This window comes from Agrilus planipennis, unplaced genomic scaffold, assembly GCF_000699045.2.
Source record: "Agrilus planipennis isolate EAB-ADULT unplaced genomic scaffold, Apla_2.0 scaffold60, whole genome shotgun sequence".
Taxonomy (NCBI): Eukaryota; Metazoa; Arthropoda; class Insecta; order Coleoptera; family Buprestidae; genus Agrilus; species Agrilus planipennis.
This window is the reverse complement of record NW_020438877.1, coordinates 1,193,576-1,220,871: the sequence shown is the minus strand read 5'-3', so window position 1 is coordinate 1,220,871 and position 27,296 is coordinate 1,193,576. Positions and strand designations below refer to the sequence as shown.

Genomic DNA, 27,296 nt, shown 5'->3' with positions numbered 1-27,296 from the left:
TAGGTGAGATTGGTTAGTAGGGCACCTTCTCAGGCATGAAGGTCTAGTTAGAGACATATGAGAGGCAGAAACGGAAGTTAGGAGGGGTAGAGCTAGACCAAGATTAGATTACTGTTTGCAAATACAGTCAAACCTGTGTAAGCGAGAATCCAAGGGACCCGAATATTATTCTCAATTATTAAAATAAAATTTTAAAAATAGTGTTCACTTTTAGATTATATCGTCCTTGTAGGTATCATCAGAAAGTAGATGTTTTCAAGTGCCAAGTGAATAATGTTGTAGAATTATAACAATTACATAAACATTTTTGGTAATTAATTATGTTGTTTAATGATACCATAATGTAAGTGAAATAAAGTGCGTAATTATTATGAGCACATTTGTGATTATATTAAATATTTACATGCTGAACTAGTTTCAATAGTTTTCTTTGAATTAATTTAAATGGTTTTATGTTCTTTCTGTCTAAACAGGAAGGATATGTATCGTGAATGCAACAAACATTTTATTTGTGAACATAATTTCAATGAAAACAGATAGGTATGTCACAGAGTATCAACGATTTTAGTTGATTGTAAGCTGCGTCATGTAGGAGCTGAATTATAGTTTAGTATCAAAGCTGTTATGTGGTTTTCTTAGATTATTATGCAAATTCTGTAGATAGATCTTTACTCTTTTGTTGCCCTCATCTTTCCTTGTGCCTCTCTCTTCAATCACCAGCACCTACCTGATCTCACCTTCGACCCTAATACACCCTTCCACAGTAGAATGAAGATTCGGGCTATATGGTCGTGGCTAAGTGAACTATTCTGTCCAGACGTTTCGTCAGCTACTGCGGCTGACATCCTCAGTGGTAGTGCTGCGTTGACAACGTGAACGTAGATTATATCTCGAAGTCTCGACAGCGACTGGGCCGACCCAGTATTCATTCTACTATGGTTTCCGGCCGTGAAAGCCTTTGTTCTTTCACCCTTCCACCCTAATACATGCCACGAACATGAACGACACTATAGGTTAGGGTAGGTTTTCAATCGATTATTTATATCAAGGAGCATAAATACCAAGTTTCTTGTAAATTCAACAACAAATAAAATATGTCCCAAAGAAAAAATTCAACCCCTTTTTACCCCCATCACCCCTTTGTAGGTTGAATTTTTAAAATGCCAAGATATGTTTCACAAATTAAATGAGAGAGCATTAAGAACAAGTTTCAAGTAAATCTAACCACAAATAATACATGTCCCATTCAAACACTGCTACTCCTTTTCATCCCTCTTCCACAGAGGTTGAAGTTTTTAACCAAGTTTCAAGTAAATCGAACCAAAAACAAAAATTTTACATGCAATCTTTGCAAACCCCTTTCAGCTTTCTGCAGAGGTTGAATTTTTTAAAATGTTGAATTAGGTGTTTGATTTTCCAGATTTTCCCGTGTATTTTCCAGAACTTCTTCTTTCACACAAACCTTGTCCTGTCAATTACAAATACAGTCAAACCTGTATAAGCGAGAATCCAAGGGACCCGAATATTATTCTCACTCATAGCTTTCTCATTTATAGAGGTTTATAAAAATCGAACATAAACATGGTGCTAGAGCGTTAAGAAATAGGTAATACATAAGTATATATACCTTTTTGCTATAAAAAGGTACTTATTTTTTTTATTTAAAGAAATCAGTCAATTTTACGATTTTGAATGTTGTTCAATTTCATAAATTTTATAAAAAATAAAATCACATTAATTTTTCGCTTCAACTTTGTGAGGAAACAACGTCACACTTACTTCCTCCAATGATTGTTACCAAATGAAAATTGAAACTAAATGTTAAGTATGAGCACCATGAGCAGGTAGGAACAAGCTCACAAGTGTGCTGCAGATGTCCAGTAATTGTAAATAGTCTCGCTTACAGAGGTCTAGAGTAAGAAACTGTAAATTACAGAGGCCTAGAAGTGAAAAATGACTCTCTCTAAAAGAGGTACTCACACTGCCACTCATAGAAGTTTTCAGGGCTAAAAATGACGGGACCTGACTATTTTTGTCGCTTATAGAGTTTTCTCACTTAGGTAAAACTTCCGAATCGCGGCTTTTTCGAAAATGCAACTTTTTTTTGCTGGAAATGACGTAAAATGGCCTAATTATGAAAAACTTACATGAAATAATCCGGGGGAGGACCTTTTTAACGCTTTTTTTTGCAATTTAATATTTGTAAATCACACGTCAAATTTCAAACTTCATTTTCATAGTTGCCATCTCAATTTTCATTAATAATTCAACTCCTGTAGCACGGGTTTTAGTTAAAGAAGGTGTATTTATAAGAAACTCACAAGAAAACGTCGAAGGAAAGATGTTTTAATGCTTTTTTCGGTGCAATTAAGTGTTTTATAAGTATATAACCTTAAATTTTTCATAGTCATTTATCATACGTCATAGTCACGTCTAGTCTGCCGTTTGTGAGTTCGCTTCTACAATTTAAGTTTCGTTCACTTAAGAGGTGATATCCACTGAGCAGTTGTTTTTAAAATAAATTTACAAATAGGTACAAATTGCTCTAATTTGTAAAAGGTGCAGCTATCATATATGTATAGGTTTGGAGATGTATATGTATTAGTGAGGTTATTATATGGGTATTAAGTAGATTTATGATAAATATATTCGATAAAATTTTGGGTAGCACCATCGCTGAGCTTGCATACGTACAACAAAAAGTAAAACTGTCAATTCGGTGACGGAACATACACTTGGCAATTTCTTATAATTGACAGCTAGAAACAGTTGGAATTTAGGTTTTAAGTTTTTCTGGGAAATTTTTCCAATTTTTCTCTTCATTAGACTTCGCAATATTAAAAAAAAAGAAATTATCGAAATTGGTCCACCCTTTCTCGAGTTTTATGCTTAGCAACACATTTAGCGATCAATTTTTATATATGTAGAAAATAATGAAGAAATGCGAAATTCTAGAAAACCTACTGGTTTCTAGCATTCTCTGTAATAATGTGCTTATTTCTCTTTAATCTGACCATGCAAAAACATTAATAAGATTATTACAAATACATTAACTTCTAAATGTAGCTTGACCATTTCCTAAACTTTGCTAATACTACTTATAAACAGATAATAATTGAATTAAATACGTTTTTTGGTATAGTTATTGTTGTTTGTTTATTAATTATCAATTTGCAGCTACCAGTTTTGTTAAAGTACCGCATAATAATATAATAACACAAATACAAATTAAATTGAGCGTTTTAACGGAGTTTTTATTGTATTCGATAACGCTGTTTCGATTCACATGCAGTCATAGGCATATAAAAATGTGTTCAAGGAGAAATGCAAATACTATAATCATTTTTGCCATTAATACTACATCTCAATTAAAAAATAAGCAGTAAAATTAAATTGCATTTTTTGATTGTATCGATTAGTTATAGGTATGTTGAAGTACACTCAACAGAAATCAAATGAAATAAACTTGAAATATTAAACACAAATATCTAACGAAAATATATTCAACTAGTAAATAGAAATGATATTGGTCGGTCGATCTATATAGGTGAGTGTAATTGTGTTCCGAGCGTTTTAGATAATTTATGTGGGAAAACTAGTCAATTTTTGGCGTTGGTTTTGCTCCAATTATAGGATCTTCATGGCAAAAGATTAGTCTTATTGATCCAGAGCTGTGCGTTTCGAAGATATTTTAGTTATTTTCTGTTACTGGTAGTCACGTGTTCGTAATTGGAGTGTTCTTTATGTTTTTTTTTGTTGGTGGCTTTTTATTCTGAACGCGAGATATTCTTTTGTTTATCCTACCTTCCTTCAACATAATCGGAGCGGAGAGAGAAACCACACTAAGACAAATCCCTGAAAGAAGGCAGCAGGTCATACTGCGATGTGGAAGGCAACGGGAAACCACCACATTATGATATCTCAAGTAAAACAAACCGAAAGTAAAAGATGGCGTTCTCTGGGTTAAAGCACTGTGGACATGAACTAGTTCCCCATTTGGATGTCTGGGTGGGGACTACTTTGGGTATGTCTTCATTAAGTGCAATAAGGGTAGGTGCAATATTTCACAAGAGGAGCTAGGTTAGTAGAACAACTTCTCAGTCATGAAGGTCTAGTCAGAGACATATTAGAGCCAGAAACGGAAGTTAGGAGGAGTAGAGGTAGACCTAGATTAAATTACTGTTCGCAAATAGTTAGGGATAGCTCAAGATAGAAAAGAGTGGAGGTGCGTATCGAACCAGTCTTAGGACCTTGTGATGATGAGACCTTCCTACGATTTATTATTAATTGATTGAAAAGCAGGATTGAAAAATTTTAAACAACAGAATTTGAATAAAACAAAAATAGGATATAAGAAAATAATAATAGATGGAATAATATGGTTATGGGATGAAGAAGAATAACAATCGGTTAAAAGGAAAGGATAATGGACATTTCGTGGGCTATAGGCGGGTAGGTGAGGGGAATAATGATAGAAAGAATGGATCACAGAATGTTAAACTATTAAACTTGAAATGTGGCAGGGATAAAGAACAAAAATAGTAGTTTTTGAGATTTTGTGAGGGAACATGAAATAGTTTTTTAAGCGGGATATTGACTGAAGACAAAGATGTTATAGAAATAAGAAGAAAACTGGATTTAAATATTTGAGACAATAAAGTTAGAGAAAAAGGTAGGGCTAAGGGACGGAAGGTTGTAGGGCTAAAGNCTAGTAATGCTGGCAGAAGGACAATTTGTACGGTAGTGTACACTGTAAATCTAAATGCGTTATTTTAACTCACTTAAGTGCGTTATTTGGAGGTAGTCACTTTTTACACATTCATATGTGAATTATTTCAAAATGCACTTCATCCGCGTTAAAATACCCCTACAAGTGCGTCATTTAAACACGTTATCGGTGCAATAACATAATAATATAACGCATCATTAATGTGTCAATTTTAGAGAAGCTGCATGAAAAATAACCTCAAATAAGTATTTATTTCTTTCATTTTTACACTGGAGTTTTTAGATAGAACTGAAAACATGAAAGTATGAAATTGACTGAATATAAATTATTTATCAAACCAAAAATAATGCATTGAAATTAATTTAAAAGAATAATCAACGTTATCAATTCTTCATAAGATAAAATTAGTAGTACTTAAAAGAATTATAGATTTGTATAAAAATCAATTCATTAGCCTTGGTATTTCGTTTAATCAAGCAATTTTCAATCTTTCGTTTATATTTTGCAACTGTTGAATTATTTTTTAATGGAGTTTCATACACCTCATGGGTTACATAGTCAAGTATACCCTGATAAGCCGAAGGAAATTCTCTGTGCCATACATAGTATGCAGCTAGCAGTCCACTGACTGATGTACAGGTTTTTGGATCAGGAATAGACACTCTGATAATTTCATCAGCAATAAACGCCTCAGCAATATTATCTTTATTTGTAAATGTTATCAATCGTGGTGCTTCACCACGATGTGCATTAGAACCACATCGGTCGAAGTTGAAACCTTAAATGAACAATCAATTATGAATAACCAATATTACACACTTTTTACAGATAAAAATAACGTACATCTCGTGAATTATTAAAAATTACGCTCTTATTATGGGTTGAAATAACGCACTTGAATTTACAGTGTAGTAATGGTAGAAGAGTTAAGCGGATGAGAGAAAGGAGGGTGATTTTTTACCTATATCATAGAGGAAATAGAAAGTTGGAGATAAAAGATTCTTCAATTTTTGCCTATTCCAAGAAAAGGATCAAAGAATCTGTATCAAATTTTGCGTGAAAAACAAAATTAAGTGAGGTAGTATGGATGGACTTTATGTTTTATTTTAATAGAGAACGAAATTCCTACAACTTTCTTCAAAATACATCACGTCTTCATAGATCCACAAGTGCGCTTGCGGTATGACATGTATCTACTGAGTAAACTAATTCGTTATCTAATATGTATATTGAATCGGCCACAAATAAGGCACCAGCTAGGTATAGTGAAACAGGTAAACATCACGCATGATTCAACGTTTTCAATAATTTAAAAAATCGAAGGTTGATAGTACACTATAGTAAACAAACGTGTGGAAAAATGAACTTGTCTGTCTCACGTTTAGTAATGTTTGTTTAACGAAACTGAAATGTGTAACGATTAATAGTGGTGAAAGTAGGTACGTTGAATTAAGAACACAGTGTGGTTTCTTATGGAAAAAATATGATATTAAACAAAAAAGGTAAATGAATAGATAAAATATTATGTCCACATTTTTATTTTTGTGCTTTTTTACACATAAGTAACTGTTTCATATTAAAACGTTGGGGAAATGTAATAGGTAATAGAAAGTTAAATTGAAACAGCTTCTCAAATATCTTGTAAGGTTTGACATTTTTAATAGTGGTTAATATGAAATATTAATGTGAAAATTCATTTTCAATTTTCCATCTTACCTACCTGAAGGTTAATGAGGGAAAATTTGTTGCTGTTGTCATACCCTCGCCGGGAATCGAACCCGCGACCGTTGGCTTTACGCTCCAATGTTCTGACCACTAAGCTACGAGAGATGACAACAGCAACAACAACAAACCATGCCTAGTAGGTCACAAATCCGTAGAAGTAATGTAATTATATATACAATATATATGAAAGACTTTGAACTTTTTAATTTTTAATAGTGATTACTATGAAACAATAATGTGAAAATTCATTTTCAATTTTCTAACCACTGCAAACTACCTCACATTAATGAGGGAAAATTTGTTGCTGTTATCGATGGATCTGTGACCTAGTAGGCACAGTTTGTAGTTGTTGCCGTTGTCATCTTCCATAGCTTAGTGGTCAGAGCATTGGTACGTAAGCCAAAGGTTCCGAGTTCGATTCCCGGCGAGGGTGTGACAACGGCAACAAATTTTCCCTCATTAACTTGAGGTAGTTTGTAGTGGATAGAAAACAGTAAATGAATTTTCACATTATTATTACTGTAATGTATTGTTATGCAAGTAATACTTATTCTAGTTGTCTCATTTCTGGAAAAATTAGTTAAAACGTATCCCAATTCAGCGACCATCAAAACTCCCGAGTAACAAAACTGAACTTCTTTCTATTATTATTGACCCAGCTTCAATTTCTTTTATAACAATTTTGCAATGTACTTATTAGACTGCATTTTCCTTATCACCGGTGCATTTTTGAAGATGAATTATTGCTCTCTCAAGTTCGCAAAGTTTGTAGACGGTCTCACAAATCGAATGTAGAAAACTGCATCTCGATCCTACTTGCACAAAATTCGAACGCTCCATTTCCTCGACTAGCCGGAGTGCTTGAATTGGAATTCTTCAATGCGGTTGTATTTCTTTAATGTTTTTAATATTCCGAGCAGCTTCCGGCGTTTACACATGATATCATTATAAAATCAACACTTTCTGAAAATGTTTCATTTGAATCACGGCATGTGCAGTAAAGCCACAGATGGCGTTGATCACGCTGTTTGTGCTACTTCTTGACGCGCTGATGAGATCCAACGAGATCGAAATCGCGATTCGCTTCTGACAGTTTCGAAAGGACGTTGACGACTATGAACTTCTTATTTGTTTAATTTGATCTCTCGAGAAACTTCTCTATCATATAAATTTTATAATCTAAAAAATTAGTAGGTTTTACTTAATTTAAAGTATATTTTTTTTTGTTAGAGCATTACAAAATTTCAAGAATATCTTTATTTTTCGCAGGACATGCTTCTAACTGTTCATTTCACTTAATGCGTCATTCTAGCCGTTCACAAAAAAAAAAAAAATTCATTTTATGTCCCTAGTCACGACCCAACTCTAACTGCAGCGACCATATCATGATAACGCCTAAAGTTATCATAATAAAATGCGTACACCAAATTTCGTATAAGAATAGTAAAATATGGTGCTTGTGTTGTATATCGTTGAATAGCTCTTTCATCACTCGGAATGCAACCCTAGGGACAGTAGCCATGTCATGGCGAAATTTAGAAAGGGCATTCACAATTAGATGCCTATACATATCGTGTCTGTACTGTCAACCGTTAATGAATTTCCTCAGTTATCTCCCTTCTGAGACCAATCAGTTTCTTCCATTTATAGTTCGTAGTTTAATGGTAAAATTGAAAGATAATGGCACTGATATTAATGAAAATTTGTGATAAATACGGCTACAGAAAACTTCACCAAGTGTATTAAAACAAAATTGTTCCTCTGACAGATACTTATAAATGTTATGTTGCATAATATTTCAATTTGTAATAAAATCTAACTTTTTCTAGATAAAGAACATTAAAAAATGTTTTTGTTTTTCATTAATAACCTGCTAATTGAAGTAAATAAAGCGATGTCCCGTTTTGAGTAAAAAATAAATAGTCACGTTAGTGTAGTAATCATGCCATGTTACCATTGAAGAGTTCCTTAATCTAGAGCTAATCCTGGATGTCGATTCAGGTCATACTCTATAACTTATAAAAAACACAAGAACAAATCGGACGGAAAGTATTTAAAAAAAATATTTCTGTAAATAATTAGATTATAGTTTTCTTTATCAAACTAGCGGAATATAACCAAACCCTAACCTAACATAACCTAAGAAAACATTATTCAGAAAGAAAATTGTTTAAAAACCATCTTCTTGGTTTTTCGTGGACGTTCTCCATAAATGAGGGATTTCCAAAAAAATTTTCTAACATTCCTGTGTTACCTATATTGCAACGTGATTAGAACAAGCGGAAGTCCTCCCTGTAGTCAGAGCCGACGAAACTGTTTTTTTTTTGCTTAGATGGTGAATCACTGCTCTGCACAATCCTGCACTTCTTTCGTTTAAGATTGTGCGGTAATAGATCGTTACCGTCCTGCTTTTGGTGTTAGGACTTCGCCTATCTAAATTGACGCTACTATATTAATAAACTCATAATAAAAAAAAATTTTTGTAACTTTCTGTGCTGCATAGCATAGATACACTCCCGCTTATTTGCCTTAAATAAATTACAAAAATCTTAAAGAAGTTTAAAAAATTTCGACATATCTCTGTTTAGGTATTTTTCATTTTTATCTGAAAATTTCAGAGTTTACATTATTATTGTTTATACCATACAATTTGTTCAACTGCATTTGACTGAAATTAATAAAACTGAGGACAATTTTTTACACGTAGCGGAACAACAATAGATATTAAAATGTGAAGGTCGACTCATAAAAGATAATAACAACGCGTAGTAGATACCTATTTGCTATGCACAAAACAGAACATTTTTGTAAAAGGAGATAGCAAAAGCGGCTTGATAACAATAAAAAATTGCCACAATACACACCATGGCCGATCCACCATAACTGAAACGGTTTGCCAAATAAAAAAAAACTGTCAAAAAATATTACATTAAATCAGGGCTAGTGAAATACCCACCCAAATGAATTAATTGAACTTATTAAATTTTTGTTTCTCTTTATCCTACCTGTGAATTAAGTTCCGTATTGAAAAAGGTCAGTAACGGTTTTATGAGGTTATATTATTAAATACCTTAAAAGAGTTGCTATATGTAACAGATAGATATAGAGTCAGAGTTGACAAATCTCGAAATATGGCAAAACAGTTAAATTGCTGCGCCGTAAGTTCAGTTTGACAAATTGATGTCCTTAACAGTAAAACGACCTTGCCAAGCATTAACGAACCCACAATTAGTAGCAAATTTCTGCAGATGGCGTTCACCACGTGGTCTCTAGTTATTCGGTAAACGCTACATAAGGGCAGCAAATGAATTAGTCGATAAAGTTAATCTCATCGGAAAAACAAATTAAGACAATTACTAAACCGTTTACAATACGTATAAAATGATAATAAGTGACTTATCCACTGTGATTCTGATATTAATTTTTTCGTTTCTTTATTGAGTGTTTTTTTTTTCGATTAAATGGTACATTTATCTCACTTTGGCTCTGATTTCAACATTATCCTTATTGAGATAGTTTAAAATTAATGGAACAAAAAATAAAAAAAATCGACAGAGTAAAACGGTAAATATAGGGTTGTTCGGAAAGTCATTTCGTTTTTTTTTGTGGAAATGAAAGACAGTTTTCCTATAATAAACAAATACTTTATTAAATTATATATTGACCGTTCTGGTCTAATACCTTTTGCCATCTTTCTGGTGGTAGCATAATTCCACGATCGAGGAGGTTTTTGACCTCCTCATTTGAGGTGAAGGTTTTACCGTCTAAAAAATTTTGGAGTGACCGGAACAAATAATAATCCGATGGTGCCAGGTCTGGAGAATATGGTGGGTGTAGCATTGTATCCCATTCAAGCTGTAAAAGCTTTTGGCGAGTGACCAAACTTGTGTGAGGTCTCGCGTTGTCTTGGTGAAACATTACACCTTTCCTGTTGATTAGTTCTGACCTTTTCTGTTGAAGTGCATCATTCAGTTTGTCCAGCTGATGACAGTAGACTTTCGAATTAATCGTTGTGTTATCCGGTAAAAGCTCAAAAAAAAACGATTCCTTTAAAATCCCACCAAACAAACAGCATCATCTTTTTTTGGTGAATATCGGCTTTGGAAATGGTTTGAGCCGGTTCATCTTTTTTGCTCCATGACCTCTTGCGTTTGACGTTGTTGTATACAACCCATTTTTCGTCCCCAGTGGGGATGCGCTTCAAAAACGGATCATTTTCGTGACGTTTGAGAGGCGAATCGCAGACGTCAATGCGGCGACACAGATTTCTCTCTGTGAGAACATGGGGAACCCATACATCGAGCTTCGAGGATAATCCCAGGCCTTTCAAGTGGTCATAAACTGTTGAATTTGATAAATTTAACCTCAATCCGATTTCACGTGTTGTTATTCGCCGGTTCACATCAACTAATGCCTTTATCGCGTCTTTATCAGCTTCAACCGGCCTTCCCGAACGTGGTGCATCTTCGACATCAAAATTGCCGGATCGAAATTTAGCGAACCAGTTCTGGCACTGGCGTACTGTCAACACACCTTCTCCATACACATCAGTCAATTTCTTTCTGGCTTGAACAGCATTTTTACCCTTTCTGTAGTAAAACAGTAAGATATGTCGAAAATGCTGCTTATCGCTCTCCATATTTAAAAGGGCACCAACCAAAAACTACTGCGTAGAATTAATTGGAATTTTTCACACACAAGCCTTGCTATATGAGCTCTCAAAGCATATAAAAATTATACGGCTTAAATGTGAAGTTGGGTGCAAAAGAATATAATTAAATCCTCTGTCGGGAAAAAACGAAATGACTTTCCGAACAACCCGATACAAACGCCAAATAATAAGCGTGTTGTCGTTTTCTTCAACTTGCTAATATAAAACAATTTCAATACAAATATTCATCTAGAGAAATCTCTCCTGTATTGACGTTACTTTTCTCCTATAATGACGTGATAGGCCATGTACGCTATTAGTTTTGTGTTTCACATTTATAGGTAAAATGCATTATCCTTATCAGTATGTACCTACACAACGAGCTATAAAAATCTGCCCAAACCCAGAAAATAATTTGATTACTATAATGCTGATGTAGCGTAAATAAATAAGTGTATTTTTTTTAATAATTGGTTATCGATAAACTACATACAATTTTTTTTTCTTTTACGAGTATAGACCTTACTAAACATTATATTTCCATTTACAATTTTCTTTTTTAAAAGATGTATAAAAGATTAGAGACTTATTACTTTATAAACAGTGTCAGCATAGTTACACGGTCATTAAGTCATTAAAGTGCACGACAATGATTGCATTTGTGATGTATTTAGTGTACAACTAAATTATTGCACTACAACCATAACCAAAACATTGGGACTGAGAGAGGAGTCAATACTCAATTCTATTAAAATAAAATAAGTCAAATTATCTTTAATATCTAGGGCAATGTTCGTCCAGAAACTTACGCATTGGTCAATGCAATAATACTATTCTGCACTAACCTATGGCACTGACACATTGACTTACTTCTAATGACTTCGACATGTATATGTAATACAAGTACACAATGTTAAAAAAGTAAAGAACTACTTTAAGCTAGCTATAAACACAAACTACCATCACTCATGCTTAATATAATCTAACAAATAACATATAATACTTGAGTACAAAAATGCAAAAGAAATACAGCATGGATGCTGCTATATAGCAGTTGATTGAATGCGGCTTTGCAGCGTCATCCATTGCCAGGGTCGGACTGATCCTTGCCTACGTTATCCTCGAAAACGAAGGACTTTCCGACCACCAAACATTTATTTAATGTACTTGTTTTACATTGTCCTATCATCTTCTGCAAACTTGCTACTTATTTCAGAAACGCCTTGTATTTCCACAATTCTGGTCTTCAACTGTACGCCAGTGTGCATGTATCTTTATTTCTAAATTTAACCATTTCAAACTTCCTCAATGATTTAAATCTGTATAGGTACAGATCTTCTTCGTCGCTTTGACTTCATCAACAACTTTTACTCTCTTATTATTGATATCACATAGCTTTCAATTTTTACATCAACGACAGGCTCTTCTTTAAGTTTCAATTCCATTATTTTAATAACACACTATTAATATCTAACCGTGTGTTACTGTTAACATAAGCTTCGTATAATGAAATTGTATTAAGTAACAGTGAATTAATTTATTGTATTTTTTTCAGTATTTTTAATACCTCAACGATGGGTCTTAGGAATAATGGGTTTTCTTGCCATTTTAAACGCATATTCGATGAGGGTGACGCTTTCTATAGCAATTACTGAAATGGTCGTTTCATCGAATAAGTCTAGCAACTATTCTGATGCCTGCCCTTCTTACGAATCATCATCAGGGTCAACTTCTTCTTCAGTAATAAAGGTAAGAAAAACTTTGAACGTTACATTACACGGACCTTCAAAACCGGGCGGCGGAAAAATAGTGTAATTATCTGAAATCATTGCGATCGCCCAATTTTTAACGTAATGTGTGGTAATAACTGTTGGGTGTTTCATTCCCACCAGTCAGTAATGCTGGTAGGCGGGCAGTCCCTCCGTACTACGCCGGAAGGTAGGGCGGAAGACTTCCTTCAATATCGTTTCAGGAATCGTGGGAATGGGTAGGTGGTCATTCGGGTAAGAAAGTAAGAAAGATGAGACGTACGAAATGGAAACAGAACAAAATGAAAGATTATCTGTGAAATATTACTAAGAAATGGTCTACTTGGTTCTTGGTCCATTTTAGTCTAACAATTCCATCGGCAAGTGGTCACAGTCATTACCTCATGCTATTTATCGATGTGGACATTTGAACACGCTCAACACGTTAGGGGGTTGGTAATTTTTAATCAAAAGTCCCTGGATATAAAAGAAGGGCCATTTAGTTAGCTCTATTATTTCATGTATTAGCTAATTCCAAAAAATAATACCTTCATCAGCTGTCTCAACTACACAAAACTACGTTAGAAACAAAATGAAAGAAATGATAAAAGATGTTCAGCGCATTATTTACCTTAAATAGGTCCGTTCTTTCCGGTCAAAAAATGACCAGACAACTTTTTATTAGCGTCCTGAAGTAATTGGTAAGGGTAAGGTCGGCACATGTAGAGAATGGCTGGATTCTTCATAACAATAAAGTGCTTACGTATTTTTTGTTATTTGGCCGCAATCATTTGGCCAAAAAAGGTATTCCCATATTTCCGCCCTCATCTCAATGTCAGGATTTAGTACCGTGCGACTTTATTTTCCACCCAGCTTAAGGGTACTCATCATGGTGACGTGGTAGAAAGTAGTGGCAATAGTTGTGAATTCATAACTTCGAAAGGCTACGGAAGGTGCTTCTAGAAATGGGAAAGGTTAAGGTGAATAGAGCTAGAGGGTGACTAGTCTGAAGATCAATTGTCACACCTCCTATACTAATGAACGTATTATACCTGTATGAACCAGATGAATCAGGTTATCTCTCTATAAACGAATTATCATTAAAAGGAATTATTAAAAACAATCCTAACCAACAAATCATCGATTAAAAACAAAAAAACAAGTCCAGTTATGTAAGCAAATAAGATAGTCGCTTCTTTTTATTCTAAAAACATAAAGGTTTCAAGTAAAAGGTAAGGGTTAAAAATCTATTTAAATTTTTACAGAAAACTAGATCGACGATTTGCCTTGAATGTAAAACGTTTTCCTTAATTATAAATACATATACTGACTTCAAAAGACCACCTTGACAGAGTATTACACTCATGGCGAAAAGTGAAGAGTCGGTGTCAACGTTTAACATTTATCGACCTGACAACTTAACCTAACCTAGCCTTTATTGGCATTGATTTTTTACACGAATTAGAATAAGGGTACAAATGGAGAATATGTAAAAGTTTTATCATAATCCATCGGAATTGAAAACCTTGGTTTAATTTTCAGAAGCGTAAAAATATTTATTTTTTATGAGACATTGAAATATTTATTGCAGCATAGTAACTTTTTTTACCATTATTTGCGATTATGTAATATGCATAATTTGTTTTTCAGTATGTAAAATGTACAATAGAAAAAATTTATAACTGATGTTGTCAAACACATTTAAAAAATTACATATGATGTACTATGCACTTTGTTATAAAATAAGCTTCAAAATAGCTTATTAATAGAGGAGATAAATTTATCATTTACATGTTAAACCATTTTTCAATTAACATTTTTCATTATCACATTAAGTGCTGTACTTGAGGCGTTTGACGTTGTCTTGTCGCCTTTCCAAAATACTTATACCTATCAATCCCATTTATTTTACAACTGCCGTCTCAGTAGACCTCTTTCATAACTAATTTAACCAACGAATGATGATGGTGAATGGTGAACAGTGGAGGTATACTTCGTTTAGTTTCTCTAGCGATGTGACCTTTAGTTTGACCAGCGGAAAGTAGAAAAGAACAGCACTAGGCAAAAAAAGAAAGGAGACAACTCTCAGCCAAACTCTTAACAGGTGAGGAGCGTATAATCCGTACAGTACTACACGGAAAAATTGACCATTTTATCCACTAAAATTGCACTGCTCAAATGTGCTGTTATTGGTATCAACTACTACTGAAAATATCAACGAGACGTTTATTTATATTTGAAAACATATTAAAGGATTTAACGCTTGTTTTCGACTTGCACTACTATTCATGATCGAACAAAACTTTTGGCAGGTACTGTATGAAAAAGTATGTTTAATGAACAAGAGCCGAGAGTGTAATGAGCTTTTTTCTCCCTACCTAAGATTTTGCCAGGGCGCATCCAAGACATTGGAAGGGGCAAATCGCTAGAGAAAGTAAATGAAGTATACTGTAACAAACTTTTTGGTGGTTACATACATATTTATTTATTTCAACAGGTACTTTCAGCAAGTAATATATTAAATGTTAATGTGAAAATTAATTATTACCATAAATTACCTCAAGTTACTGTCACCTCTCGTAGCTTAGTGGTCAGAGCATTGGTGCATCATGCCAAAGGTCCCGGGTTCGATTCCCGGCGAGGGTGTGACAACAGTAACAATTTTTCATTATTAACCTCACGTAATTTATAGTTAATAATAATTAATAATTAATTTTTACATTAAAATTTAATATTACCCACTATTGAATTTTATAGCATTTCACATAGAAGTAATGTATTTATCTATTTTTAACATTAATCTTCAGTTATCTAATACTATCGACAGTTAATTTATCACTTACATACAGTCGCTCACTCACAATAAATAATTCATCAGTAATCAATCAATCAACAATTTGTTTGATATTTGAGCAGAATCAGGACGCTACCGCTTACAGAACAATGATAATCAAAATATTTATTTTTCACTTTGGCGGGGTTGTGAACAATTTAATAATCGTATGAGGAATGAATGAGGCTGTAAAAAGGTACAAATGTTAACGACTGAAAAATTGTCTTAGCTTCAATAATTTTGAAAATGTAAGATTTGGATTGTAACGAATATTAAAAAAAGCATTACGATCTAGTGACATTTACTTGGAAGCATTAATGCTTATTATCTATCTGTTTAGAATATAAGGATTACAAATTATAACACACGACAGCAAATTGACCTGATAGTTTTGCAAAAGAAACTGTCGAACTATTTAGAAGTAAACAGTAATGTATAAATATTACTTATGCATTGGCATATATCTTCTTAATAGTTTTATTCCATTCTTGAGCATATTTGATATTTTACAAACATCCCATAATTATTCTTTTAATAATATTATAATTAACCATTTGCATCACATAACTTGTTAGATACAGGCGATAGAAAAGTGCAATTTGGTAATAATTATCAGTGATATAATACAACACGCAATGTGTCTTTTAAAAGAAAAACAACAGACAGTACATTCGAAACACAAAAGTTGCTAATTAATTATCTTTAAGTGACAGCGATCTATAATAAAAAATTGGTCTCAGTGTATCTCATTTATCAATGTATACAAGGTGAGGTTAGGTTGCATAAGGAGTAAGTAATGGTCACGAGTTGTATTAAAAAAAAAAAAATAAAAAATGACAGTTAATTTGCAGTTAGCTCTCTGTCTGTACATAAGGGCTAAGCATATTATGACATTTATGTTAGGATACAAAGAGGAAGTTATCAAGAGAAAAGCAATTTAGGCTACAATTTTTATTTGTCTTTACGCTTTTGTTTTTGTACTAACTAATTTTGAAACAGTTGAACCGATTCTAATGGGACTTTTTTTATACGAACCAAGGATTCAAAACTACCATTTAATAGGAAGAACTTGTTTCCAAAACCATTTTTTGAGATAAGTGACCAAAATCTTTGTGTCCATCGTATTTATGAGTTAAACTATTTGCAGTAAATTCAATATTCTTTTCTTAGAACAGAACATTTTTAGTATTTGAAATTTTATGTTTGCTTTACTAAATTTTAACACTAATAATAAAAAAAGAAACTTTACCACTGTTTGGAAAAAGAGATACACAAGAATGTCCTTGGAGTAAGTGTTCTGTCCGATGTCTGGATAACACATGGTTGAAATATAGAGAGACAGACTAATTGTTTTTGATATTTTTTACTTCTTTCAAATACCTTGTACTATTTGTACTATTTTGTTGGCTAAAAGGTGAATTTATGCGTGGAAGAAGGGTCAATTTATGCATTGAAGGAAAGGTCAATTCTTGAGTTTTCATAACTCTCACAACTATCGACACTAAGCTCGCACGTATGACAGAAAATTTCAGCATTTATGACAATTATTGTGTAGGTAAATAAAAGAATTTGTCCCTAGAAGAATTATTAAAAAGAATGTATCTAAGTACTAGTTTAAATGAACATGACCAAGACTTAACATGCAAGACCAAGGCCGAATAAGGAAGACCAAGAAGAGTACCATGACTGGGATAGCGTTGGTCTTGCTTTTGCTTTGTTCATTACTAGATATGTAATTTACAAAAGCTTATAATTCAGTCAAGGTATAAAATTATAAAAGATTATAATCTTAACCAACAAAATTTGCAATATCTTTGGAATAAAGTTTAAAACACTTAAAGTGAAAAATCATGTTTTAATTTCGTGTTCTTCCGTCATACAATCACAATCCGTTTTTTCAATAGTTTTTAACAATTAACTTAAGAGCATGTCTCATTTTGAAAATTAGATTTTGAGGGCATGTTTTATTTTGATAAAGGAACATCATATTCGCCTATAGTCTTATATGAGACAACGGGACATCTTCCTTTTAGAACTAAACTTGGTTATTTGTTCGATTCACTACTCCATCGTACACTTAGCTCCATCTAGTAGCGAATTTTGGAAAAATAGACTTTTTGCATTAAAAAACTCATATATTAAAAGGAACAATAGAGAACGCTTCTATCCGTTTCTAATTTTAACACAATGATGGTACAATAAATTTTCTTCAGTAGAAAACAGCAAAGAATTATAAACTGTTCGTTAATGGAAATGGTCTTCATTTAAATTAAAGGTTAGGTAGAAATTACCTAAAAAATTAAAGGAGATTGCGAACTTTTATTTTACTGAAATAGTAGATATCAATAAATGGCGATACAATGTCATACCTGGATATTATATCAACTTGTTTTTATAGAGCTCCTTCGATTGGGTCTTTGAGAATGCCTATGGCGTGCTAATGAGATCTAAGAAGATTAAAATCGCAATCCACGTCTGATATTAATATGGATGAATTATTGATGACTATTGACTGTTGTTATTATATAATAATTAGATGTATCGTTAGATATTAGGGAATTTTACTTTTGTTTAATTTGTAAAGATGTATGCAATTGGGGATTGTAGGTATACATTTTAAGTCAGTAGGGCATAAGTCACTAAATAAAATATACTAAAGGTTTAGAGGTTAAATAGCTATCGGTCATGACACCATGGCTTCCATACATAACCTGTGGTGTAAATTAAAGCATGGTCTTTAAAATTTGTTAATACAGTAGAACCTCGATAAGATAAAGACCAAAACGTAAAATAATTTGAGTTATTGAGGCTTTTATTTACTAAGGGTTTAAGTTTAAGCTTTAAAATTATGGACTTCCACTGACTTAGCAAACTCTTCAGCTTTTTCCTTTAGTATAGGTCAACTAACACTAATGTTTTTACATATTTCTACCCTGTCTAAAACATGTAAACAAGCATTTTTCTAAATTAGGAAATTCACCAATTCTTTATCTTTTACATAGAAGGCTTTCTCCCAATTCAAACTACTTTTTACTGCTTATTGAGGTGGGTTGCCCAAATTATTCGTTTAACTTATAAAGGATTTTTATTTTAAGTAATAGTGGTTTTGGACTCCGAGGGGAAGGGAACACAAAATTTTATGAATTTATAATGGTTATTACGTTAACGAGGTTTAAGTTATCAAGGTTCTACTGAATTCTATGTTTCATTGGTTTTCATTTTAAATTACCTTACGCCTTATAGTTGAAGGAAGGGAGAGTCTACAATTTTCTTGTATTTACTTATAAAGGGAATGGGAGTGAAATTTAAACGCATCCGATCTAACATATAATAATCTAATTCTTCATTTGCAACTTAAAAATTAAAGATGTTGTTTTTATGTATGTTTTTCTGATTTCTGCTATCCTATGTTCACTAAGTTGGGTTCTCAGCTTGCTACTAAAGAGACATTCTATTGCTTGCAATCATCAAAGAGCGGCATCAGATTTTGATAAATAAGACGTGACTTTTAGGGGTATTTTGCCTTATTCAAAATATTATGGGAGTTAGGTCAGTTCAGCACAGTTTTGACGGAAGCAATTTATATTTTTAGAAAAACATGATTGAAAAAATATATTGCCCACCTTCTCACTTTTGAAAGGTATTTTGCCTTGTTCAAAAGATTTTGGGAGTTAGGTCAATTTAGCACAGTTTTCAGGGAAGCAAATTATATTTTTAGAAAAACATGATTGAAAAAATATATTCCACACCTTCTCACTTTTGAAAGGTATTTTGCCTTGTTCAAAAAATTTTGGAAGTTAGGTCAATTTAGCACAATTTTAAGGGAAGCAAATTATATTTTTAGAAAAACATGATTAAAAAAATATATTCCACACCTTCTCACTTTTGAAAGGTATTTTGCCTTGTTCAAAAGATTTTGGGAGTTAGGTCAATTTAGCACAGTTTTCAGGGAAGCAAATTATATTTTTAGAAAAACATGATTGAAAAAATATATTCCACACCTTCACACATTTGAGTGGCATTTTGCCTTGTTCAAAAGATTTTGGGAGTTAGGTCAATTTAGCACAGTTTTCAGGGAAGCAAATAATATTTTTAGATGAATATGGTTGAAAAAAATATTCTCCACTTTTGAGGGGTATTTCACCTTGTTCTAAAGATTTTGAGAGTTAGATGTGTTTAGCACAATTTTGAGTGAAACAAATAATATTTTTAGATAAACATAAAGAAATATATTCCACACCATCGAATTACGCATTTTCGTTCGTGTAATATAAAAGAAAAGCTGTCGACAAAAAAATGTGTAATTTCCACATTCAGTGAACATTTTGCCTTAACAGCATATGCACTGGTATTTTCCAAAACATGTTCAATTTTTTTTTTTTTGAAAAGTTTTGTTACTATTTTGGTAGACATTAAATGATATTATAGTTCCAGCTGTTGATCTACAAGAGTACCATGACCTACACAATTACAAAAGTGGGAACAAGGACACAATGTTAGCCGGCATATTACCTATAACGTAACTGTCTTATAGAAAGTCAATGAATCGTTCAAGGTAGCAGTCACAATTTACATGTAAATTTTATTATTGACTATATGATACCTACAGTATACAAATATACATACGACTTGATTATATAAACAAACTAAAATAAATACTGCACTTTATATTCATGAATAATTGTAGAGAAAGGAAAAACAATTGAATAGCCCGTTGGCGAACATTTCGGATTAAAGCATTTCATTATCAGGCAATCAACTCTCTGTTGTTCATTGTGTCACGTGTTAGTGCAGTTGTTTTTAAAAAATTAAACTTGGTTGACTAATTTTGTTAAGAAAAGAAAAAATACAATGGGTCAACTAATGTTACTTTATAAATTGTAGAAAAACATTAAATGGAAGTATAATTATTTTTATAATTAACTCGATTCGTAAAAATTGAAAGATAAGAAAAGTCTTTATACTTACGTAATGTAATTGTCCATGACCTTGAGGAAGTTCGAAACCATTAAGCGAAATGTTGAAAATTTACAATAACAAGTATCATTTACCCTAATAGCTCGAAGAAAGTTTGTAACTCAATAATATCGACTATGGAAAACATGAGTATCGATATTATCATCAGGTAATTCTTTTGGTAAATTGTGAAGCTGCATCTTCATAGAATATTTTTATAAGAGAAGTAGACAACATTTAATCAATAATTCAATTAAGTTGCTTTATTAATAAACAATTTATACTAGCATAACGTCAGACTGGCAACGAAAATATATATTTTCTTATATTTGGGTCATTTAAGTAATTAATTTATAATAAAATAGAGGCAATTCCACTCTCTAATGTTTAATTTTTACAGTTTCACTCACTGTAATAGAGCTTCTTCAGAATAAGTTATTGTACACGTATATTTCACAAATTTTCTTATAAATATATTAGCATAGCTTAATTGTTTAGACAATATTTATTTTTTATTTAAAAGTGGCATTAACCTGGAACATTGTCCATGTGAAACTTTTTCTAATTGATATTTACGATATAATAAATACACTTACTATAGCCAATAAAGTAGTTCAACCCGTACTGGCAGAGAGGCAGACAAAATATTCTCTTAGGGTCGTTTGTATCTTATTACCTACCGCAACCTAATATGACAGTAAAACATCTTTTAAAGTTATTTTTAGATTAATAAGTGAGTAAAAGAGTCATAATTTTATTTAGAAACAATGTGACCACACAATGGGTTTCACAGTATAAATGTGGATGCCACAATTACAGTAGGTAATTATACAAAATGGGTAACTAAAATACAATAAGCACCTGTACATATACATATAGAAGTATAGATGGTATTTGACCGAGCGGCATGGCCGAGAGGTTTAGACCATTGCTTAGCATTCGGGAGGATGCCGGTTCGATTCCGGGTCCGTCTGCCTTGGTCCAAGTTTTTCTGTGGTTTCCTTGGATCACTGGGGCAGTAATATTTCACAGAAAATCTTTCGTTCCGTCCGTCTCATCTTTATCACCCGAACCACCTCCCACCCATTCCCACGATTCCTGAAAGCAGGCTGAAGAGGGCCTTCCGCCCTACCTTCCGGCATAGTCCGGAGGGACTGCCCGCCCACCAGCATTACTGGCTGGTGGGAATGAAACACCCAAAAGTTTTTTTTTGTAGATGGTATATAGATTATTGAATCATATACATTGAAAATTTAAAATAATCACTATTTTGATAATGGGTTTCTTTAACTTCTACAGGTTCTGACATTTTCAATATTTCCTTTTTTTCATGGACAGTAAAATTTTAAATTTGTTTATACTAATTTCATGCGTATTATTTTTATGCGGTTCATTATTCTTAGTAGGTATGCTCATTAATTCTCTTCGTAAATTGTCTTCTAGTTTTTCCAATATAAGTATACTGCATTGTCTATGTTACAATTTAAATTGTTTTCATAATGTAGTAACATTTGCTTTTTTTTTGCTTCCCATTCATTTAATAAATATTTTCTTTTCTAGGATCCAAGCAAGTTGTATAATTGGGATGAAGCAACTCAAGGGATTATTCTAAGGTAAGTTTAACATTTAGGAATAAGTAATAGAACCGTATTAGTATCAGTAAGTACGAGGTCTGTTCAAAAAGTATCGAAAATTTCGTGTTGTCAACGTTTTTTCCATTCCCCGAAGCACTTCAAAAAATCATTTTTTTGTGATCTTATTGAGCTACTCCTACGATGCTGTCTTTATCTCCTCAATCTTAGCATCGTCCTTTCATGGGCCCCTTCAGTTTCGGGAAAAAGAAAAAGTCACAGGGTGGCAGATCTGGGAAATACAGTAGCTGCATCATTATGAGTGTGTTGGTATTTGCCAAAAATTCATTCACAACCAACAATGCGTTAGCAGAGGCGTTATCATGGTGCAAAAGCCAATTTTTGTTTTTCCATAAATCCGGGCGTTTCCGGCGGATTGGTACGCGCAAATTGCGCATAACTTGCAGGTAATATTCCTTATTGACCGTTCTACCCTGTGGCAACAACTCATGATGCATCACGGCCCTTCCTCCGGAAAATCTTCACATTCAACCTAACTTGGCGCGCTTCTTTCGGTCTTGGCTCATGCGGCAGCTTCCATTGGGATGATTGAGGTTTGATTTCACGTCATAACCATAAACCCATGATTTGTCACAAGTTATGGTCCTCTGGAGCAAATTTGGTTTGTCGCGGACAGAGCCCAACAGCTCCTTGGCAATGTTAATGCAGTGCTGATTTGTCGAAATTGAGCAATTTTGGTACGAAATACCAAATCATTGGTAAAAATCGAATGGCGAGAGTCAATCGATATGCTTACATCCTCAGCAACTGATTCAACGATTGGCCAATACTATTTTCTTCACTTCATCAATGTTTTCTCCTGTTGACGTGCTCAGCCGTTCGGCACGCTCTTCGTCGTTCACATTTTCTCGGCCCTCTGAGAACCTTTTGTACACCCGATAAACCTTGCTGAGGTCCAAGGTAGCTTTATGATATGCCACAGTCAACTGACACAAAATTTGATACAGATTCTTTTATCCATTTTTGGAATAGGCAAAAATCGAAGACGAGCCAAAACACGTACAAGCAAAGCAGCTGTCAAAATTAACTTAACATTGAACTTCGCCGAACTTTTCGGTATAAGTGAGAGACATGTGTGCCAACATAACGCCATAAAAGAATCGAAAATTGAATATACGTAATCCGCGGAAATTCATTATTCGCGATACTTCTTGAACAGACCTCGTATAATAGATGTAAGATTGCATGTTTTCTTCGTATCATAAAACCAATATTAAATTGGGGTGTGTCGAAAATGATAAAAATATCTGAACGATGGCATTCTTCACAATCTTTGTAAGCGTTGAATGCGTGCTGGCGTGCAGTACGTTTAGAATCTGCAGGTGACAGCCGTGTACAATTTGAGAAGTGTAACTTGTACTTTGTACAATGATACTTCTTAAAATTGTTCATGAAGCAAGATACAGGTCGGACAAAGGAAGCTGGCGAGCGGTCGCGCAGGTACTTGCCCATTTATGACCTATTTGGGTAAGTCACTTGGAACCGATACACAAATAAGCTTTCAATAGGCGTAGATTATAGTATTAATACAGATAGGACAGTAGCGTACTAGAAAATAACGTAGAAACAAAACTTACCAAAAAGAAAAAATAAACCGATTGCTTTTGTTTTATAGTTAGTTTTCACATTCACTGTCATCATGGCAACCTCTATCACTGTCACCAACATCAACAACTAAATCTTCTGTTTGTCTGTCTATTACTTGCTCACTGATCCCTATTTTTAAATATTTAATCTACGCCTGTGATAGGAATATTGAAGAAACAGGGCTGCAATCTTTATACCTAAAACTGCCTACTTTTGCTACCGCGCATCCACGCCATTTTAAAATTTCCGCCAGCTTCCAACGTCAGACCTGTACTCGCATTCGCTTGCGCTGCCGTGCAGTACATCAATTTAACAGCTGTGCTGGAGTCGCGTATATTTGACATATCATTGTAAGAGTAGCTTGCGTTGATGTTAAGTAGACATATTACAGTAATATCTATTGCGTTGATTCATTTGTTAAATAAGAACTAGATAATCTTCAACCGATAATAATGAACTTCAAGTATGATTAATTTAATTGATTAATTAAGCTTAAAACGTTTTTACATGCCTATACACACATTATCATGAGATAGTGAATGCATGTAAAAATATTATCAAAAGCAATGTTTTATTAAATAAAGTCTAAAGAGTCTACTTATATGGAAACTTTAGCTTGGTTTTATTTTTATTTCATTTTAAGAAAATCAATATACATATACGTAATTATTCTATATTACAATCCTTGCTCCACATTGCAGTTTTATTCACTGCAATAAACAAAGTTTTGCGCTAATTCTCACGGCCAACTTCTGTTTCTAAAGAAAACTAATACATGTTTTATGTATATTCGTAATTGGGACGTCGTGTTACAGAAAAGCTAACGCACATTATTTGTCGGAATAAATTTTCAATAAAAAAAATCTGCAGTATGAATTAACAAGTAGAAATTGAGCAATATTACAGGTGTATCATACCGTCAAACAGTAAATTTATCTAATCCGTAATCTAATCGAGTTGTATCTAGTACATAACAGACATATCAGTGGCGGTTCGTAAAACTAAAATTAGTAGGGGTGCTGCTATAAAACGAAAAGATGATGAATGAATGCGGAAAGAAAATTTATTCCAAAATTTAATAAAAATCAAAAAGAACAGTTTTGAACATTTTGCGAAACAAAAGAGGCAGATTTCAAACATGTTAGATTTGTATGTTCAGGACATAGTTCCGTACGGAAAAAGAAATAATAGTTACATTTAAGATTCATCATCATCATTAGGTCGTCAGTGCTGCTTCGACAGGCACCTCCACTCTTCCCTATCCTGAGCTAATCTTCGCATTTACCGAAAACTAGAACAACCCACATCTTTAACTACTTGCGAACAGTAATCTAATCTAGGTCTACCTCTACCCCTCCTAACTAATATGTTTTTGACTAGACCTTCATGCTTGAGTAGTCCTACCAACCTCCTATCTCGCATATTTCTTATTGACGTCCATAGATTCCTCCGTTCTCCTATTCTTTCTAATACCTCTTTATTTGTAACCTTCTCTATCCACGATATCCTCATCATTCACCCGTAGAACCGCATTTCAAACGCATCTAACCTTTTCTCTTCGGCAGCGCCCACCGTTCATGTTTCGCATCCGTAGAGGGCCGCGCTCCAAACATACACCTTTAACAATCTTTTTTGAATTTCTAAATTAACCGTTCGCGAGCAAAGAAGTGACTTCTTTTTATTATAGGCGACACGACCCTGCGCTATTCTCTGCTTTATATCCTTACTACTCCTTCCGTCCTGACTTATCTAACTTCCTAGATACCTAAAATCAGTCACATCTTCTAATTTTTCGTTTCCAATCTTTATATTCGCTGTTTACCTGCTTTTTCTTCTCTTGCATACCAGTATTTTTGTTTTACTATTATTTATTTTTATACAATATTATTTTGTCAATTTCGCTTCCATTTTACTTAAAGCCAGTACTGCTATATCATCGGCAAATCTAGGCATACTAATAACGTTAGAAATGAAATAATATTTGAAGGGCAGGAAAACAGGACGCTAGGAAATCGATAAGGAAGACGATAGATGGAATAATTCGAGGTTGCCTGCTCTGATCCAAGCTTTTCTGTAATGTTACATAGATAATTCTTTGCCCCCTTCTATATTTATTTCGTTCGTTTCATCCATCTTTCCCAACCACCACCCACTTAGTCCCACAATTCCGAGAAAGAGACTAAATAGGGTGTTCTTAACCTCAGGCTTTGGACTGCAGTGCAGATTAGAGGGACACCCCCCACCAGAATTAGTAGGTGTTTGTCCTTATTTCCTATTCTCTTTCAATTATTGTTGTTATTTTCGTGAAAACCATGGTGCCTAAAGAGAATATCAGGAAGCAGAAATTCGAACAGTATTCCAATAGCTTAATATGTTTGAAGCACTCTGAATAAAGTAGTTGTTGTTCTATTTCTTTGCTTTCTTTTTAGTTCCTTTTATTACGGATATGTAGTAACACACCTGCCCGGAGGACTTTTGGCTGAAAAATTCGGTGGAAAGTACACTTTAGGAATTGGAATGTTATCAACTGCCGTACTTACCGTTCTTACCCCCCTAGTTATCAAATTTGGAGATTGGCAAGGGCTGGTCGTTTTGAGAGTATTAATGGGATTGGGAGAGGTTAGTCTAATCGTATACCTATTTAAGTCACGTTTATTTTCGCCTCATTAAATATTATACATGGGTAGAGCCTGTTCAAAATTTGTTGATGTAAAATTCTCAGAAACCAGACTAATTACTTCTCGGAACACAAGGGTCCTCCCCCGACTTTCGCATGTAAGCAGTGGCGTACATTTAAATTGTCGTAGTCATTGAAAGTTCGCTGGGTACTCGACGAATTTTTAGACAGGTAAATAAATACAAGCCACATTTGTATTAAAAAATATTCTGTAAATTTTTTTTTACGCACGGTAGGGTAAGTTCGTTTTATGCGAGTTGATATGTAACGAAATCATGCAACGGATGTCCCGCCTATACTCGGTCGAGTTCGTAGTGGTGATCGCTTAAGCCGTGAGCGCGCTTCAATGCAACGTTCGTTACAGGCAACTCCGGCATGTATAGTGTAAAATTTAAATTACATAGTGTACAAATAATACCATTAAACCAATTCCTTAACCCCCATCCCGGTATGTTTGTGTGTTTGAAGAAGTTTCACTTCAGTAGCGTGTTGTATAATTACACGTTGTATTTTTTGACGTGACAACGTCTTATAATTCGATACCGGCTGCACGCACGAAAAAACATGACTCATGCGGCGTTGCCTCGCTCTGAGGCGTTCCATTGAAGGCTTGAAGTGCAAGCGAGAGCGCGGAACGAGCGACAAAGAGGCACAATCGGCCTCCGCGTTCGGCAGCGTTCGACATCTGTCTCTCTCCTACTTGAGTGAGCGATGCGTCCGCGTGGACAGCTGCTATAC

General features: G+C 33.8%; 1 protein-coding gene and 1 non-coding gene across 3 annotated transcripts in view; both read left to right on the top strand.

The window, feature by feature from the left end:
* LOC108735950 (putative inorganic phosphate cotransporter) overlaps positions 1 to 27,296 on the top strand; it is a 72,176-nt gene that overhangs the window by 28,074 nt on the left and 16,806 nt on the right. The window contains exons 1-4 of one of the 2 annotated variants that reach the window (XM_025981424.1): positions 6,134 to 6,231; positions 12,661 to 12,854; positions 22,203 to 22,255; positions 26,311 to 26,500. In XM_025981424.1, coding sequence (XP_025837209.1) covers positions 6,213 to 6,231; positions 12,661 to 12,854; positions 22,203 to 22,255; positions 26,311 to 26,500 — 456 coding nt within the window. In that variant the 5' untranslated portion in view covers positions 6,134 to 6,212. Of the gene's footprint in view, positions 1 to 6,133; positions 6,232 to 12,660; positions 12,855 to 22,202; positions 22,256 to 26,310; positions 26,501 to 27,296 lie in introns of those variants that run through there. The other variant, XM_025981423.1, reaches the window with a different exon arrangement.
* Trnad-auc lies at positions 15,427 to 15,499 on the top strand. Its single transcript has one exon. It is a non-coding gene; the product is annotated as a tRNA-Asp (tRNA).